The 14,213-nt window shown below is 45.1% G+C and overlaps 1 protein-coding gene across 1 annotated transcript in view; it reads right to left on the reverse strand.

The window, feature by feature from the left end:
* The window catches only part of C13H8orf74 (chromosome 13 C8orf74 homolog), a 36,052-nt gene extending 22,704 nt beyond the window's left edge, over positions 1-13,348 (reverse strand). The window contains exons 1-2 of the mRNA XM_045799388.1: positions 13,301-13,348; positions 11,490-11,682 (exon numbers count right to left, since the gene is read on the reverse strand). Coding sequence (XP_045655344.1) covers positions 11,490-11,682; positions 13,301-13,348 — 241 coding nt within the window. The remainder of the gene's footprint in view (positions 1-11,489; positions 11,683-13,300) is intronic.
* Positions 13,349-14,213: the final 865 nt, after the last annotated feature.

The following is a 14,213-nucleotide window of genomic DNA, read 5'->3' on the forward strand; positions in this document are numbered from 1 at the left end:
TCACTCCAGGCCCCATGGAGACAGCAGGATGGGATCTGCCCAGGGCTTCCTGCAGGCTGGCAGAGGAGGTGAGGTCGACAAGACTCTCTCCTTTGGCCTGGGGTTGAGACCAGAACATCCTGGTAAGCCATTTGCCAAGACAGAATCAGCTTGTGCTTTTGAATAAAGGGCAGCTCTTTCCCTCCTGGTACTAAGGCCCTATTGGGCCAGGAGATAAGCTGGGCTGGCAGCCATCCTGTCAAAGCACTGAATCACTGTTGTACAAACATGAGCCTCCTTAAATACTATATGCCAGCTTTGTTATCTAGTATGCAAACAGAGCTCAAACTTCCTTAGCTTCAGATGAACAACAACAACAACAACAACAACAACAACAACAACAACAACAACAACAAGAAATCCCTGGAGAAGCTCCCTTCCGAGAAGAGTGACAGTCCACTGTGGACATTAGCCGAAACAGAAGCTTGCATGTGAGCTGGCCAGCCTGGGAGACCCCATTGTCTGCATCCTGCACCCCACCACCTGTGATAAATGGAACGTGTACCCCAGAGCAGGGACAGGGTGGAATGTGGGATGGGAAGGGCTACAACTCTTTTGGGACCTGACCTGCTGTCTTGCCAGCTCTTCCTGCCCCTTGCTGCCTGGATCCACTAACAAGGGTAGTGAATAGACGCCTTCCCCCTCATGCTGTTGGGCAGTGGTGCTTCTTCCCAAGGGCAGGTCATGGATGTGGAGTGGCTCTATTAGGGGCCAGGCTTGAAGTTGTCTGGACCTCCATTCTCCTGGCCTGTGATTTGAATGCATCTGCAGTCCTGCCTGCAAGGTGAGGGGAAGACAAGAAATGATGCAGATGGTGAGCCCTCTGAGAGGCAGCCTGCAGCACCTTCTAATCCTGGACAGCCAGCACTTTCTGTCCATCCCATCTCCGCTCCGTGTGTGATGGGCACATGGGAGCTAACACCAGTTGAGCATTTACTATGAGCCTGTCACTGTGCTATACATTTTGCTGGCCCCGTCTCATTTAATTCTCCCAACTGCACTAGCAGCTGGAACTATTATGCCCCTGTTTTAGAGCCGAGGAAATGAAGGTGCGGAGAGGTATAGCAACATTTCCAAGTTTACACAGTAATAAGTGGTGGAGGTGGGATTTGAACCCAACTCTTCTGACTGCAGAGTTAAGTGCTAATCCCCCTGTTATGGTGCCTCTGACATCACCTGGACATTCAACCCTCAATGAGGTCACCCTGGAAGAGTCAGGCACCCTAACCTCCTCTCAGCATACAGGACATATCATCTCCAGGGACACCAAGAATCATTCATTCATTCATTCATTCATTCATTCATTCATTCATTCATTTTCTTAATGTAGCACCTACTCTGTACCACACTGTGTTTGGCACAGGGGTACAGATAGAGTGAGAAAAGTGAAGTAGGCATAGACCCCTCTCCAGAAGATCCAGCCTCCTCAGGGTCTAGCCTTTCTTGCTGTCTAACCATGGCTCTTTGGGGAAGAGTTTAGATCTGAATAGAGAAGGAAGGAGGATACCTCCATGGATGCAGGGTTTGAGAAGGATGAATGAGGCAGCCACTGCTGGTTGGGTAGGGGGGAGGGATGCTTGCATGCATGTGGGTGCCCAGAGAGGATACAGCTGCAGAAATCCAGTTATGAAGTATTGAGAACCTTGGGAAGGTGTGGCCATGGCTGGGAGAGAGTGGGCTAAACTTGGGCCTGATGTGGGAAGGTTTGAGACTGGCAAAGTCTGGGGACCTGGAGGGTGAGGTGTTGGCATAAGGTGTGGGAGTGTGAGAAGGCCCTGGACTCTGAGATCAGCATGGGGGGCCTCTCAGAGGTGGTGGACATGAGTGGAGAGGGCCTCGGCAGGAGAAGGTTGAACAGAGAGAACATTTGGAAACACCCTCCAGCAGATGGGGCTGATGTGAGGTGCTCCTTTGTCCAGCTGGACACTGGCTCAGTTGGCCCCCAGTAGGTTAGATCCCAGGTTAGGAGGGGAATTTACCCAGAGCCGGTAGGCACAAGAAGGAGCAAAGGGTACATGGGCCAACTCCTTAGAGAATGTGTTCTAGACTTAGGTAGTGCGGCTCAAACAACACCAGGTGGGAGAGAAAGAGAAGATCAAGGTTGGGTTGGGAATTGGGAAGAATGGGAACAGAACTAAGTTAAGCAAAGACAGGGGTTTTGGGAATAAAGCCAAGAGGAACAAACCAGACACCTTCAATGAACAGTGCTGAAAGGCTGCTTCTTGCTGCAGGGGTTAAGATCTACATTTCTGGACAGACAGTGGAGCCCCTGGGAGTGCATGAAACCCTTGAGGAATGGGTATTATAATAATAATGGCCAACCAATTGCACATTCACAGGGCTTCCTATGTACCAGTCACTGTTCCAAGTGCTTTACCTACATGAACTCATCTAATCCTTGCAATGATCCCATAAAGTTGGTGCCATTCCTGTTCTCATCTTGTCCTTACAGTCATCTGAAGCACAGAGAGGTTAAGGGACACTCACAAGGTCACACAGCAAGGAAATAGCAGAACCAGGGCTCCAGGAATGTTGAGAACCAGTCCAGCCTGAGACTGGGTTTGACTGTAAAGTGAGGAGGAAAATCCCGGGAAGAAGGAGGCTTTAATTCCATTCCCTATATTCACAGTACTGATGAGCTTGTTCAGTGCTCTTGCAAGTGTCCCTGTACTGGATTTCTGAGAAGCAGTGTGGGCTTGGCTGTCATGGAGGTGCCATCTGGGCCAGGTTTCAGGAGCAACAGGCATCATCCTGAACAGCACCATGGGGGACCCAACGTGAGCAGGACCTAGCTCAGGAGGTCTGGTTCTAGTGTGGCTCTGTATCCATGGGTGCTCCCACCACACCCCATCATCTACTCCCTACAAACCACAGCCAGCCTGGTACTGCTCTCAAGAGTTGGCTCTCACAACAAGTCAGTTACCTGGGAGAGGAGCTGGAAACAGTCTTGTCTGCCTCTTTCTCGCCTCCCCAGTTCCCAAACAAGTCTGCCAGTTACCTTTAACTCCTGGGCCTGCCTCTGGCTGAAGTGCCAGCCCCTTTGCTCTCAGCCCATTGTCCTCCCCCACTTCCTGTGCTGCAGGGTCAGCTGCGTTAGTGCTGGCATCTGAGGAGAAAGGGCCTCAGATGGTCTCTGCTGCCCTTGGGAGGGAGCTGATGCTGCTTCTGTATGTGTGGAGGCAGATCTGTACTGGGTGCTGCGTCAACATGCATGCAGCCACATCTGATCAAGCCATCTCTGAACCACATCACTCTCTCACGTCTTGGGTCTTTGCCCCTATAGTCCCCTCTTAAGAATAACAGCTGGTGTGACTAACATAATATAATAAAAAAAATTAAAATAAAATAAAAAAAGAACAACAGCTGGCTTTCACTGAGTCTTTACTAGGTACCAAATGCCACATTATGGGCTTTATGTATGTAACATCATTTAATCCTTAAAACAATCCCAGGAAGTGGGTGTTCTTGCTTTTCCCATTTTCTAGATGTGTAACCAGAGGCTCAGAGGTACTGTGACTTGCCCAGGACCATACATCACGTAAGGGACTGAAATAGGATTGGAATGTTCCCTTTGGGAGCTGAGCCTTCTGATGGATTCTGTCTTCAGTGAGTCAAATTTCAGGCGTGGGGGCCCACCCAAGAACTTGTGCATATTCAGTGTTTGTACCAACCATGTTTCTCAAATTTGGGGATGATTTGAAGGTAAGAGGAAGAACGCATAAGCTGAAGAGCCCAGGATCAAGATTTAAAAGATGTCAGGAGGAAGGAAAGATAGCCAACACTGACAAGATGGAATCAGTGGGGATAATTGTAAAGTCTTGCATGTGCAATCAAAATTCCCATTGCACAAGGGGAGGATGGGGAAAAATGGTTCCCATGTGAGACTGTCTGCCCAATATAAACCAATGTGACTTTGATGTTGATAAAGTAAATGTACCCATAGGCTATATAAACAGGAACATCATTACCAGGACAGAGGAGATGATAAAATACCTAATCACAATTCACTGATCAAATTGCAGGCTGTTTTGTGATTGAATTTGGATGCGTATTTTCAGAACAATATTGACAAACACAAATATGACCAGAGAAGGGCAGAAAGAAAGAGGACAGTGGTGGGAGGTAGGGGGAAAGGGTCTATGGAAATGATGCCATATTAAGAATGACAAAAGTAACTGTGGACGTCCAGTCTAAATGTAAAGACATGGTAGTCAGATTATATAAAGCTAATGAAATATCTGCAGGGCCTGCATTCTGGTTCTAAAGGACAGACTTTGAGCATTTGAATGAAAGGTGCAGAAGGAAGATGTAGCTAGATAGGAACATCTAAATAACAGGAGTGGTTGTACAAAGGAATGAATTGCCTCAAAAGGAGGGAGCACCCTGTTGCTTGGAGGGTGTCGGCAGAGTCTGGAAGAAACTTGTTGGCTGGTTGAGGGGGCTCCCTGCAGTAGAGAGAATTAAGTTTCCAGATCACCAGTGTCCTTCCAACTGCAAGGTTTTAGAAGTTCACAAGGCAGAACCAGTCTGCACTGGCAAGTTATGCGATAACCAGAAATGCTGAAAGCTCCAGCGTGATCTAATCTGCATCACCATTGACTGTTTTTCGTGGACTCAGCCTGTGGAAGGCTCTGATGGAAACTTGAAAGAGCCCGAGTTCCCACCTGCTTGGGGCTGACATTCTTCTTCCTGCTCGTCAGTGTTTGTTCTGGCTTTGAGCCACTGCAGGGCTCAGCCAACGGGGGTGAACTCTGGTACCTGTGCATTGCTGTGAGCAGCAGGGAGGAGAACCAGAGGGATGCCAGGAAGGCCCCAGGGGTGAGGATTGAGTGGGTTCTGGGGTGGGATGAAGTTTCCTGAGGCTCTCTGAAGCCAGCCCAGGAGCAAAGCCATGTCTGACTCAAGCCTACAGACTGGGATCACTGGTTTGGAGGAGAGAAGTGAAAGGAAGGGCACACGAGCAGTGCAAGAAATAAAAAGAGGCTGATCCATGTTCACAGAAGATGTGTGATTCAGTGCCAGCCACGAAATGGCTCGAAACACAGGAGTGATGGGATTTTATTTGTGTCTGAACAAAATCACCATGCTGTTCAGTGAGAGGATGCAGTACAAGATTTGAAAGCAGTGGGCTGGTTAAGAGGTGGAGGTGGGTTAGAAAGTGGTGGACAAGGAGCTGGTGAAAAGTGGTGAGATTAGGGAGGGACATGGAGGTACTGCTGCTTGGACTGCTGGGTGAGCTCTGAGCACGTAAGGGATGGGGATCTAATGTACAGGGGACAGGGCATTGTGTGTCCGATTTGCTTGGCAGCTTTTGGAGACCTTCGGCAGAAGTCCAGAGGAGGAGCTCAAATATGCCATAAGTTAAAATATTATACTTAAAAAATTTTCAGAATAAAAAAATACAGAAAAGTTTCAAAAAGAGAATGTAATCAAGGCAGTGTGGTATTGGCAAAAGAAACAACAAATAGATGAATGGGATAGACACAAGAGAGGGCCCAGAACAGACCCACAGAAATATAGGCAACTGATATTTAACAGAGGAGCAAAGGCAATACATTGGAGACAAGATAACCTTTTCAACAAATGGTGCTGGAACAACTTGACATCTACATGGAAAAAAATGGAATCTAGATACAGACCTCACATCCTTTACAATAATTAACTCAAAATGGATCATAGGTCTAAGCCTAAAATACAATACTATTAAACCTCTAGAAGATAACATATAAAAAAACCTAGGTGACCTTGGGTTTAGTGATGACTATTTTATTTATTTATTTATTTATTTATTTATTTATTTATTTATTTATTATATTATGTTAGTCACCATGCAGTACATCCCTAGTTTTTGATGTAAAGTTCCATGATTCATTACTTGCGTATAACACCCACTGTACCATGCAATACATGCCCTCCTTAATACCCATCACCAGTCTATCCCATTCCCCCACCCCCCTCCCCTCTGAGGTCCTCAGTTTGTTTCTCAGAGTCCATAGTCTCTCATGGTTCATTCCCTCTTCTGTTTACTCCCCCTTTCTTCTTCCCTTTCTTTTCCTACCGATCTTCCTACTTCTTATGTTTCATAAATGAGTGAAACTGTATGATAATTGTCTTTCTCCGCTTGACTTATTTCGCTTAGCATTATCTCCTTTAGTCCCATCCACGTTGCAGCAAATGTTGAGAAATCGTTCTTTCTGATCGCTGAGTAATATTCCATTGTATATATGGACCACATCTTCTTAATCTAGTCATCTGTTGAAGGGCATCTTGGCTCCATCCACAATTTAGCTATTGTGGACAATGCTGCTATGAACATTGGGGTGCATAAGGCCCTTCTCTTCACTACGTCTGTATCTTTGGGGTAAATACCCAGTAGTGCAATTGCTGGATCATAGGGTAGCTCAATTTTTAACTTTTTAAGGGACCTCCACACTGTTTTCCAGAGTGGCTGTACCAATTTGCATTCCCACCAACAATGTAAGAGGGATCCCCTTTCTCCACGTCCTCTCCAACAATTGTTGTTTCCTGCCTTTGGTGATGACTTTTTTAGATACAACACAAAGACATGGTCCATGAAAGGAAAACTGGTAATTTGGACTTCTTTAAAATTTAAAATTTCTGCAAAAGACATTGTTAAGAAAATGAGAAGACAAGCCACAGACTGGGAGAAAATATTTGCAAAAGACACACCCGATAAAGGACTGTTATCAAGGACGTTTAAAATTCAACAAAAAGAAAACACCCTGCTTGAAAAATGGGTAAAAACCTAAAAAGAAACCTCACCACATATATATCCATATATGTATGGCAAATAAGCATATGAAAAGGCAATACGCACCTTATGTCTTCAGGAAAAAGCAAGCTACCACTACACAGCTATTAGAATGGCTAAAATCCAGAAAACTGACACCACCAAACACTAGTGAGGATATGGAGCAATAGGAACTTTCATTCATTGCTGGTGGGAATGCAAAATGGTGTGGTTACTTTGGAAGACAGTTTGGCAGTCTCCAACAACACTAAACATATTCCTACCTTACAATCAAACAATCTCATTTCTTGTTATTTACCCAAAGGAGTTGAAAACTTATGTCCACATAAACCTGCACGTGGATATTTATTGCAGCTTTAAATGGCCAAAATGGGGGCGCCTGGGTGGCTCAGTCATTAAGCGTCTGCCTTTGGCTCAGGGCGAGATCCTGGCGTTCTGGGATCAAGCCCCACATCAGGCTCCTCTGCTGGGAGGCTGCTTCTTCCTCTCCCACTCCCCCTGCTTGTGTTCCCTCTCTCGCTAGCTGTCTCTCTCTCTGTCAAATAAATAAATAAAATCTTTAAAATAAAATAAAAAAATAAATGGCCCAAATGTGTAAGCCACCAAGATGTCCTTTGGTAGATGAATGGATACATAAACTGTGGTGCATCCAGACAATGGAATATTATTCAATCCTAAAAATAAATGAACTATCAAACTATGTAAAGACATGAAGGAAACTTAAATGTATGTTACTAAGTGAAAGAAGCCAATATGAAAAGACTGTATGATTTTAACCATATGACATTCTGGAAAAGGCAGAAGTATGGAGATGATAGAAAGCAGTGGTTGCCGGGGTTGGTGGAGAAGGAAGAATGAATAGATGGATCACAGAGGATTGCTAGGACAGTGAAACTATTCTGTGTGATACTTTAACAGTGGACACATGTCATTATACATTTATTGAAATCCATAAAATGCACAAAACCAAGAATGAACCCTAACATAAACTATGAACTTCGGGTGATAATGATGTGTCAAGGTAGATTCATCAGTTGTAACAAATGTCCCACTCTGATGGGGGGTGTTGATAGTGGGGGAGGCTGTGCATGTGTGGTACAGAGTTTCTGTGGGAAATCTCTGTACCTTCTGCTCTACTTCACTGTGAGCCCAAAGCTATGTTAAGAAATAGTCTACCAAAAAAATAACATAACTGAAGCCATAAAACTCCTACAAGAAAACAGGAGGAAACCTCCTTGACATGGGTCATGACCATGATTTTTTGGATATAACATCTTAAGTATAAGAAACAAAAGCAAAAATAAACAAGTGGGACTACCTCAGAGTAAAAAGCTTCTGCACAGCAAAAGTAATTATCAAGAAAGTGAAAAGGCATCTTATGAAATAAGTGAAAATATTTGCAGAGCACATACCTCATAAGGTGTTAATATAAGGCACTCATACAACTCAATAGCAAACGCCCAACTAATCTAATCAAAATGGGCAATGGACAAAATAGGTATTTTCCCAGAGAACATATTAAAATGCCCAATAAGTCCATGAAAACAGGCGCAATATCACTCATCACCACGGAAATGCAAATCAAAACCCCAATGAGATATCTCCTCACACATGTTAGAATGGCTAGTATCATGTGTCTGTTAGCCCTTTGTATGTCTTCATTGGAAAAGTGTGTGTTCATGTCTTCTGCCTATTTTTTGATTTATTTATTTGTTTCTTGTGTACTGAATTTGAGAAGTTCTTTGTAGATCTTGGATACCAGTCTTTTATCTGTAGTGTCATTTGCAGATATCTTCTCCCATTCTGTGGGCTGCCTCTTAGTTTTTTTGACTGTTTCCTTGGCTGTGCAGAAGATTTTTATCTTGATGAAGTCCCACAAGTTCATTTTTTCCTTTGTTTCTCTTAACTTTGGAGATGTGTCATGAAAAAAGTTGCTGTGGCCGATGTCAAAGAGGTTGCAGCCTATGTTCTCCTCTAGGATTTTGATGGATTCCTGTCTCACATCGAGGTCTTTCATCCATTTGGAGTTTATCATATGGTTTCACTCATTTATGGAACATAAGAAGTAGGAAGATCAGTAGGAGAAGAAAGGGAAGAAGAAAGGGGGTTAAACAGAAGGGGGAAGGAACCATGAGAGACTATGGACTCTGGGAAACAAACTGAGGGCTTCGGGGAGGGCGATGGGATAGGCTGGTGATGGGTATTAAGGAGGGCACGTATTTCATGGTGCACTGGGTGTTATACGCAAGTAATAAATCATGGAACTTTAAATAAATAAATAAATAAATGTAGAAAAAGAAAGATGAAGGCAATAAGTTGAGGAATAGCAATTAGCAGATAATAGGGTTTTAGAGAGAATGTATAGGATTTAATTTGCTTTGCAGGACAAAATCACTTTTTAGACAGAGAAGAATGGGGAAGTTTTGAAAACGAACAAATAAAGAACCAAATTAAAAAAAAAAGAATGGCTAGTATCAAAAAGACAAGAAATTAAAGTTGGCGAGGATGTGAAGAGGGAACCCTCACGCACTGTTGGTGGGAATGCAAACTGGTGGAGCCACTGTGGAAAACAGCATGGAGGTTCCTCAAAAAATTAAAAGTAGAACCACCATACGATCCAGCGATTCCACTTCTGGGCATATATGCAAAGGAAGTGAAATCACTATCTTGAAGAGATATCTCTACCCACATGTTCGCTCCGGCATTATTCACTGTAGCCAAGTCATATAAACAACATATGGTCCATCAGTGGATGAATGGATAAAGAAAATACGATATTTTTCAGCCGTAAAAATATTACTCAGCCATAAAAAAGAAGGAAACTCTACCATTTGCAACAGCATGGATAAACCGTAAGGGTATCAAGACAAATACTGTATGATCTCATATGTGGAATTAAAAAACAAAACAAAACAAAACAACTCATGGAGATGAAACAGACTGGTGGTTGCCAGAGGTGGGTGGGCAAAATGGATGAAGGTGTTTAAATAGTACACACTTCCAGTTATGAGATAAATAAGTCCTGGGAGTTAATCAGCATGGTGACTGTAGTTAACACAACTGTGTCACATATTTGAAAGTTTGTAAGAGAATAGATCTTAAAAGTTTTCACCACAAGAAAAAAATTGTAACCACGTGAGGTGATGGATGTTAACTCAAATTACTTTGGTAATCATTTTGCAATATGTACATATATCACATCATTATGTTGCACACCTTATACAATGTTAAATGTCAATTATATCAATAAAACTGGAAAAACATACTACAAAGTAATTTTTCCCAAACTACTTAAAGAATAAGCAGCCCACAAAATGCCCCATCATCAGATTGCTTTCATGTACGTTACCTAACACAGGGCATTCATAACCATAACCATCAGAATCGGGAGATAACCCTTGACACACCACTATTGCTTAATCTCCAGACCTCATTCGAGTCTTCCCAGTTGACCCTTATATACATCCTTCATAGCACAAAGGACTGAAACTGAGGCCACATGTCACGTTTAGTGGCCACATCTCGGTGTCTTTCAGTTTAAAACAGCTCCTCTGTCTTACCTTAGCTCTCAGGACCTTAATGTTTTTGAAGATCACAGGTGAGGGACATTGTTTAGTGCCACTAAGTTAATGCTTTTTTGTGATTAGATCAGGTTCTGAGTCTTTGCTAGAACCATCACTGAAGGATGCTGGGTTCTCCTTTTGCATTCTACCAGGTGGAATATGATTCTCAATGTGTACTTTTAGTGATGACGGTGACTTGGATCATTTGATGAAGGAGGTGTCTGCCGGGCTCCCTTGCATAGAAGTATCTTTTCCCCTTTGTGATCAGTAAGAATGTTGTGGGGAGGAAGTATGTAAATATCCCATTTCTCAACAAGCTTTCACCTACTGGTTTTAGCACTTATTGATGATTCTTGGCTGAGTGCTACTATGATGGTGGCCAAAGAGGGGCTGTTCCAGATATTTGCTTAATGAATAAATCTGTGTGCTATGGAGTCACAGGGAGAGAGGCTCTCCCTCTTCTCATGAAGCCAGGGCAGGGGTGGGAGAGATGTTCCCTCTATAAACTCACTTGACTTCTTTTACCCCATCTCTGCCAGCAAGCTGATGCCTGTAAAGGATTCCTCCAAGACATTCAGCAAACTAAAACCTGATATGTGAAACAATTTGCAGTCTTTCAGGAATGCAATGGGGAGTCAGTGAAGGGTTTTAAACAGAGGAGTCACATGTTTATGTTAAGTAAAAACAAAATGAAACAAAAAAAAATTATGAATCTTGGCCCCTACTCCTTCCCTAAAATAAAATCTGACTCCATTCTGAGCCTACTCTCAGCCAGCTGCCCCAGAGGTATTGATCTGATAATGAGAGTCATACTAAATTGCAAATAACCGACCAAGAGACAAACACCCTAACTGCTGTGTGAACAGCGCGGAGTAGTGCAAAATTTTCAGCAAGGGAGATGAGTAAAAAGACCCAGGAAGGACATTCAGTTTGTTTCACTTTCCGGAAACCTAGACAGGAACCTTGTTTACGAGCATGTGAAGATGCTAAATGTCGGAGAAAGAAAAGAATCTTTCAGCTCCTCAGAGGGTTCCTGAGGCTATGGACCACAGACGGGTCCTGTGCCCCCCATTCCCCAGCAAGCCTCGCTGACTGCTGCTCCAGATGCCCCATACCTTTGGTTTCCTTGAGCAGCTCTTCTGTGAACTTGACCACCTTGGCCACTTCCACCCATGGGAAGCCTTTGCCTACGGCAAAGATGATGCTTTCGTAGAGGGTATCCAGCAGAATGCTTCGGCGGGAGTCTCTCACTTCATCAAACTCCTCCCAGTTCAGCAGTCTCCGTAGGTGCTCCCTACCTTTTGGTTTCTGCAGGACATGATATGAGGGATGGAGGGTGAGACTGAGGAATCAAGATGCCATTCTCACTGTGCAAACCACTACTGGGGTCTTCACAGGGCTCCCCATCGTCCTAAAGAGTGACCAGGAACATGGGTATGCCTGGGCAGAATTATGCTTTCATTTCTGGACAGCTTTCCCTCCCTTTTCTAGGAATGTGCTTTTCTTTCTAGCACTGCTCCTTCCTCTGAGAGTTCTCATGCTAGTCACTGCAGCTTCCAGGTTTATATGCCTCCAGCAGGCTTCAAGCCCTGACTTATGGTCCCTCTTTTCTCTTTCCTAAAACAAAATTTGACTTCCCTCTGAGTCTATTCTCAACTAGCTGCCCCAGGGGTATTGATCTGATAATGAAATTCATGCTGAAGTGTAAATGACTGCAAAGAGGCTTGGTGAGGCTATGCTTTAGGGGAAGAAATATGTCTGACTTGGTGAAAATTCAAGCACTTTAGCAGACTAGCAGGGGAAGCTTGATCAGAGTCCTAACTGTTAAGAACCGAATTCACCTGAGAGTTTGGACCTTCCAGAAAGGTTCTTATAGAATGTCAACAGATATAGGAGAAGCAAGTGCCTTTTAAGGAGGGGGTAAGACAAGGTGTGGCATGAAGTGGAGACCCACTGAAAATGGGAGTGTTGCTTCTCTGGGGTGAGGGGAAACTCTGGCTGGGGGAACCCTGTAGGGGAACTGACAGCAGAATTGCTGCCAGGTCCAGAGCCCTTCCTCATCCCCCAGAGACTCCTCTCTCACCACCTGACCCAGTCAGCCCTTGCCTGCAGCACTCACAGATCCCCAGGTTGGTGTCTGAGGGGACAGCTGGCTGGGAGATCTAGAACAGCTGGTGAAAGCCCATGCCCCATCCCACCGAGAAAGCCTTTGCCTGGTGTCTGCCCATCAGCTCATGGCTGCAGGTCAGAAGCTGATCTGTGCATATAGTCACATGGGGTCCTCTTGCCTGGGCTCTATAGCAGTGCCGTGACACCCCTCTGTGGACAGCCCTGCTCTGGAAGGTGCTTGCAGAGAGCTCCAGGCCCTGCTGTTGGGTCCCCATGACTCCACAGCCCCCCTCCCCTTGCTCATGCCTTTCTGCCTCAGAATTGGTTCTAAGAAATCAACAAAATCTGCCCCCTCCCTGCATTAAAGCAACAACCCCTTACCCACCTCCACCCCACCCCACAACCGCACACACACAACCACACATATTTGGGCATACAAGCGCAAAGTGCTCACAGGGCCCTGAGGCTCTGAGGTGAGAGGTGGCATCTCATGGTGACCAGCCCCAAGGGCCTCCCTGACCCTCCTCAGAGTAGAGTAAAGTAGTGTCTTTGTGCTCGTCTCCTACTTTGCTCCAGGCAGGCTCTGTCCCTGTAGGCTGAGAAAACAACCTCCAAGCTCCAAAGGCTGCTAAGCCTCTGGCCTGGTATTCCAGCTGGCACACATCAATTGGGGGACTCACAGGTGGTGTGTTGGGAAAGGAGTCATATCCAAGGTGTCTGTCTGAGGACGTACCATCGAGGCACCACTTCTCACACACACATCTCACCATTCCACCAATCTGAGCAACTCCTTTTAAAAGCTGTCTTTTCTCTTCACCTGAAATTGGAAGACTTTTTTTACTCCCTGGGGTGTTAAGAGTGCCATGGCCCCTGCATCCAGTTGCTAGGAGACCTAGCCAGGACTGACTCAGAGTTTCTGGAACCCTGGGGGTGAGTGTGCCAGCTTTGTGAGGTCATGAAGACCTGCTTCAAGGTGGCTTTTTCCTGGCTTCTTCCTCCTGGCCCCTCTTTCCCATCTGGGCTCTGGGTCTCATCCCCTCACACCTGCTTTGATTCCTTTCCTACAATGTCCAATCTCTCCTTCACAGGAGGTGAGCTTTCTCACGCTCTCTTGTGAACACTCACTGATGTCCCCCATCTTACATCTCCTTTAACCCAAGCCCCACTTCTCTCCTTTCTTTCATGGTCAAGGATTTGTCTCCATGAAAACACTGGCCTCCAGTTGCTGTCTTCATGTCCTCATGGACTTTTCTCCCACCAAGATCTGGTTTCAGATTCATTCTTCTTCACTGGCCAGTAGCAACTATGACTCCCTATTTCCGGCATCTCACTTCGCTTCAGGGTGCAGAAAACAGTTCTGTGGGGGGTGTCTTCTCACTTGGTGCCCAAGCACCCACATGCCGAGATGAGTAGGGATCAAGTCTCTTCTTTTGGTGTTGGTAGCTGAGCTGTCTGATCATGGGGCTGCCTCCACTGGTACCTTCCCAGGCCTCCTTTTTGGTTTGGGCCTGGCAAGGGAGTTTATGGCCAGAAGTGAGAGCTTCCAGGTTATAGCTCTTCCCTTCATGGGAGAAAAAGTAAGAGCTCCCAAGCTTCCAGCATCCGCCACTTCAACCATTCAAAGGCATTATTCATGTTAGACCCATGACTCCGTCAAGCTGGTTCCGTGGCCCACCTTTGTTACCCTCATGGACATATTACTTCAGGACTCTTGGTACCTTTCCTGCCAT

The sequence above is a fragment of the Ursus americanus genome, chromosome 13 (genome assembly GCF_024610735.1).
Source record: "Ursus americanus isolate L20-20 chromosome 13, mUrsAme1.1.p, whole genome shotgun sequence".
Classification (NCBI taxonomy): Eukaryota; Metazoa; Chordata; class Mammalia; order Carnivora; family Ursidae; genus Ursus; species Ursus americanus.